This window comes from Ochlerotatus camptorhynchus, unplaced genomic scaffold (genome assembly GCF_037179485.1).
Source record: "Ochlerotatus camptorhynchus isolate MF236.1 unplaced genomic scaffold, CSIRO-AGI_Acam_v1.1 ptg000467l, whole genome shotgun sequence".
In the NCBI taxonomy this organism is placed as follows: domain Eukaryota; kingdom Metazoa; phylum Arthropoda; class Insecta; order Diptera; family Culicidae; genus Ochlerotatus; species Ochlerotatus camptorhynchus.
This window is the reverse complement of record NW_027040953.1, coordinates 687,356-689,891: the sequence shown is the minus strand read 5'-3', so window position 1 is coordinate 689,891 and position 2,536 is coordinate 687,356. Positions and strand designations below refer to the sequence as shown.

The 2,536-nt window shown below is 50.7% G+C and overlaps 1 protein-coding gene across 1 annotated transcript; it reads right to left on the bottom strand.

Moving 5' to 3' along the window:
• Positions 1–273: 273 nt before the first annotated feature.
• On the bottom strand, positions 274–1,988 carry LOC135712243 (uncharacterized). The gene is made up of 4 exons (XM_065235201.1): positions 1,959–1,988; positions 1,497–1,917; positions 1,153–1,424; positions 274–948 (listed from the first exon to the last, which is right to left on the bottom strand). Exons 1-4 carry the CDS (start codon positions 1,986–1,988, stop codon positions 274–276), a joined length of 1,398 nt encoding a protein of 465 aa, XP_065091273.1.
• Positions 1,989–2,536: the final 548 nt, after the last annotated feature.

Sequence of the window (2,536 nt, the reverse complement as noted above, 5' to 3'; positions counted from 1 at the left end):
GCTGAGGTTGGTTCTAGAGATTCGGTTGCACTGACACACAACGGTCCGGGGCCATCGTCGTCGTCGGCTTCTGCAACATCTTCCGGCTCACTGCCATCTCCATCGCTGGCTTCTGAAACATCTTCCGGCTGACTGCTATCTTCGTCGCTGGCTTCTGAAGTTTCTTCCGTTTGTTCAACTCCCCCTGCGCCTGATTCGTCACCAAAAATAATTTCGTTCGTCATCGTTCGACTTTTCGGCAACACTGCGTCCTCCTCGCTGGGAAAAACTACATCACGAACGACTTTCACCGTTTTCGTCTTTGGCAGGTACACTCGACAAGCCAACAAAGATTCCCGGTTTGGACTTGGCATCCCACTTACGCTTGCGTTGCTTGGGAATGTAGCACATCACCTTTGCACCAAAAACCCTCAGTTCCGATAAGTCTGGTCGCTTTCCAGTGAAACGCTCCTCCGGTGTCACCGGAACACTTTTAGTCGGTGATCGATTAACAAGGAAAGTCGCCATCGCCGTAGCTTCCGCCCAGAAGCTCTTATCCAGGTCTGCATCCAGCAACAAACAACGAGCTTTCTCCACAACGGTCCTGTTCATGCGCTTCGCTAGTCCATTCTGTTCCAGATTATACGGTACTGTCATTTCGTGACGAATACCGCAGCTGCGCAGGAACCGTTTCATGCCGGTGTTCACATATTCGGTGCCATTATCGGTTCGAAGTCCTTTGATCCTTTTTCCGGTCTGATTCTCCATCAATGCTTTGTACTCTTTGAAGCATTCGAGTACCTCTGTTTTCGACTGGAGAAAATACACGACCAACTTGCGACTCGCATCGTCGATGAAGGACAGGAAATATTTACTTCCGCCGATTGATTCCTCCTCCATCGGACCGCACAGGTCCGAGTGGACCAGCTGCAGCACCTCGGTCTCACGAGTGCCCTCGTTGTTGAACGGCTGTCGAAAGTGGAATCTTTGGCGTTACCGAAATCAATCCCATCGGCCAATCTTCGGAGCTTCATCAAACTCTGCTCGTTTAGATGCCCCATTCTCCGATGCCACAGTATGATGTCATCCTTCGACTTCGCAGCGCACGACATTTGCTTGTTGGTCAAACACAGCTTGTACAGACCACCTGTCTCCTGACCAACGGCAACCAACTCGCCGCACCTCACACGTTTCCTTCGTGAACTGAACGCTGTAGCCCTTACTGCACATCCTGCTGACCGAAAGAAGGTTGATCGCTATATCCGGAACGCACAATACATCGGACATCGTCAAGTCACAGGACTCTTTTCCAATGTCTGCCTCTAGCTCCACACTCCCGGTAGCAACTACGGACAGTTCAGCGTCGTTGGCTACACTCACGCGCTGTGACGTTTCCTGCACGTTCAGCAAAAACGCCTTACTACTGTACATGTGCGATGTAGCTCCTGAATCGAAGAACCAGTCCGATTCACTTTTCCTCGGGTTCTAAAAGGTGGTCATCGCTGCGTTCCTTTTACCGGATTTCTCCTTCTTGTTCTTCGGTCCTTTCTGCTGACACTCCGAAGCAAAGTGACCAAATTGCTTGCACCTGTAGCACTGGATCTTCGATTTGTCAGTCTTCTTCTTGCTACCAGCCGCCTTTTTCTTGCTGTAGAAATCCTCTTCCTTGCTGCCTCCCGCCGAAATGCCGCCGATTTTCACGTCCTGGAGGATTTTTGCTTTCACTGCATCCGCTGTAATACGCGTTCCCGATGCTTCCAAGCCCATAATCATCGGCTCGTATGACTCTGGCAAGCCCATCAACAGCAGACACGCCAGCCAAGTGTCATCGACCGCAAAACCAACTTCCGTCAACTTGTGGCTGGTCGTCATGAGCTCATTCCCATATTCCTCCACCGACGAGCACTCCGTCAACCGATCTTCATAGTCGTTCCGGGCCTGTGGTTGGATGTGGAGAGGGGGTCTTCCAACCTACTCACTACGGCGAGTATCCACTTGAGATTGTTCATGTCCATTCGCCACCTGATATTTCCATGAATTCCAGGGAAAACGCCTTACCTCGTGCGACCACCGACCGTAGTAAACACGACGTCATTTTCTACTACCAAAACGTAGGCGGAATGAATTCTGGTGTTCTTGACTACCACCTAGCTGTATCGGACCGGTGCTACGATGTCATCGTTTTTGTCGAGACTTAGCTCGATTCTCGAACGCTTTCCATCCAGGTGTTCGGATCCGAATACGAGGTTTTCCGCTGTGACAGAAATCCGAAAAACAGTCGGAAATCTACTGGAGGTGGTGTTCTCGTGGCAGTTCGTTCCGGGTTAAAGGCGAGAGCTATTGAAAACGTCTTGTGGAACTGTGTGGAAGAAGTTTGGGTGGCCGTAGAACTGAGCGATCGCACACTGTACCTATGTGCGGTGTATATTGCACCTGACCGGGTTCGTGACAACGAACTTATCGATACCCATTGCCGGTCCGTTTTCACCATAATGGAGAGTGCGACACCAACTGATGAGATAATCGTTCTGGGTGACTTCAATCTACCCGGTGTTTT

Coding starts and splice junctions, on each gene's coding strand:
- LOC135712243 (XM_065235201.1), bottom strand. CDS start 1,988: ATGAACAATCTCAAGTGGATACTCGCCGTA. Junction 1,918..1,958: donor TCAAGTGGATACTCGCCGTA/GTGAGTAGGTTG, acceptor ATCCAACCACAG/GCCCGGAACGACTATGAAGA. Junction 949..1,152: donor AAACGTGTGAGGTGCGGCGA/GTTGGTTGCCGT, acceptor CACTTTCGACAG/CCGTTCAACAACGAGGGCAC.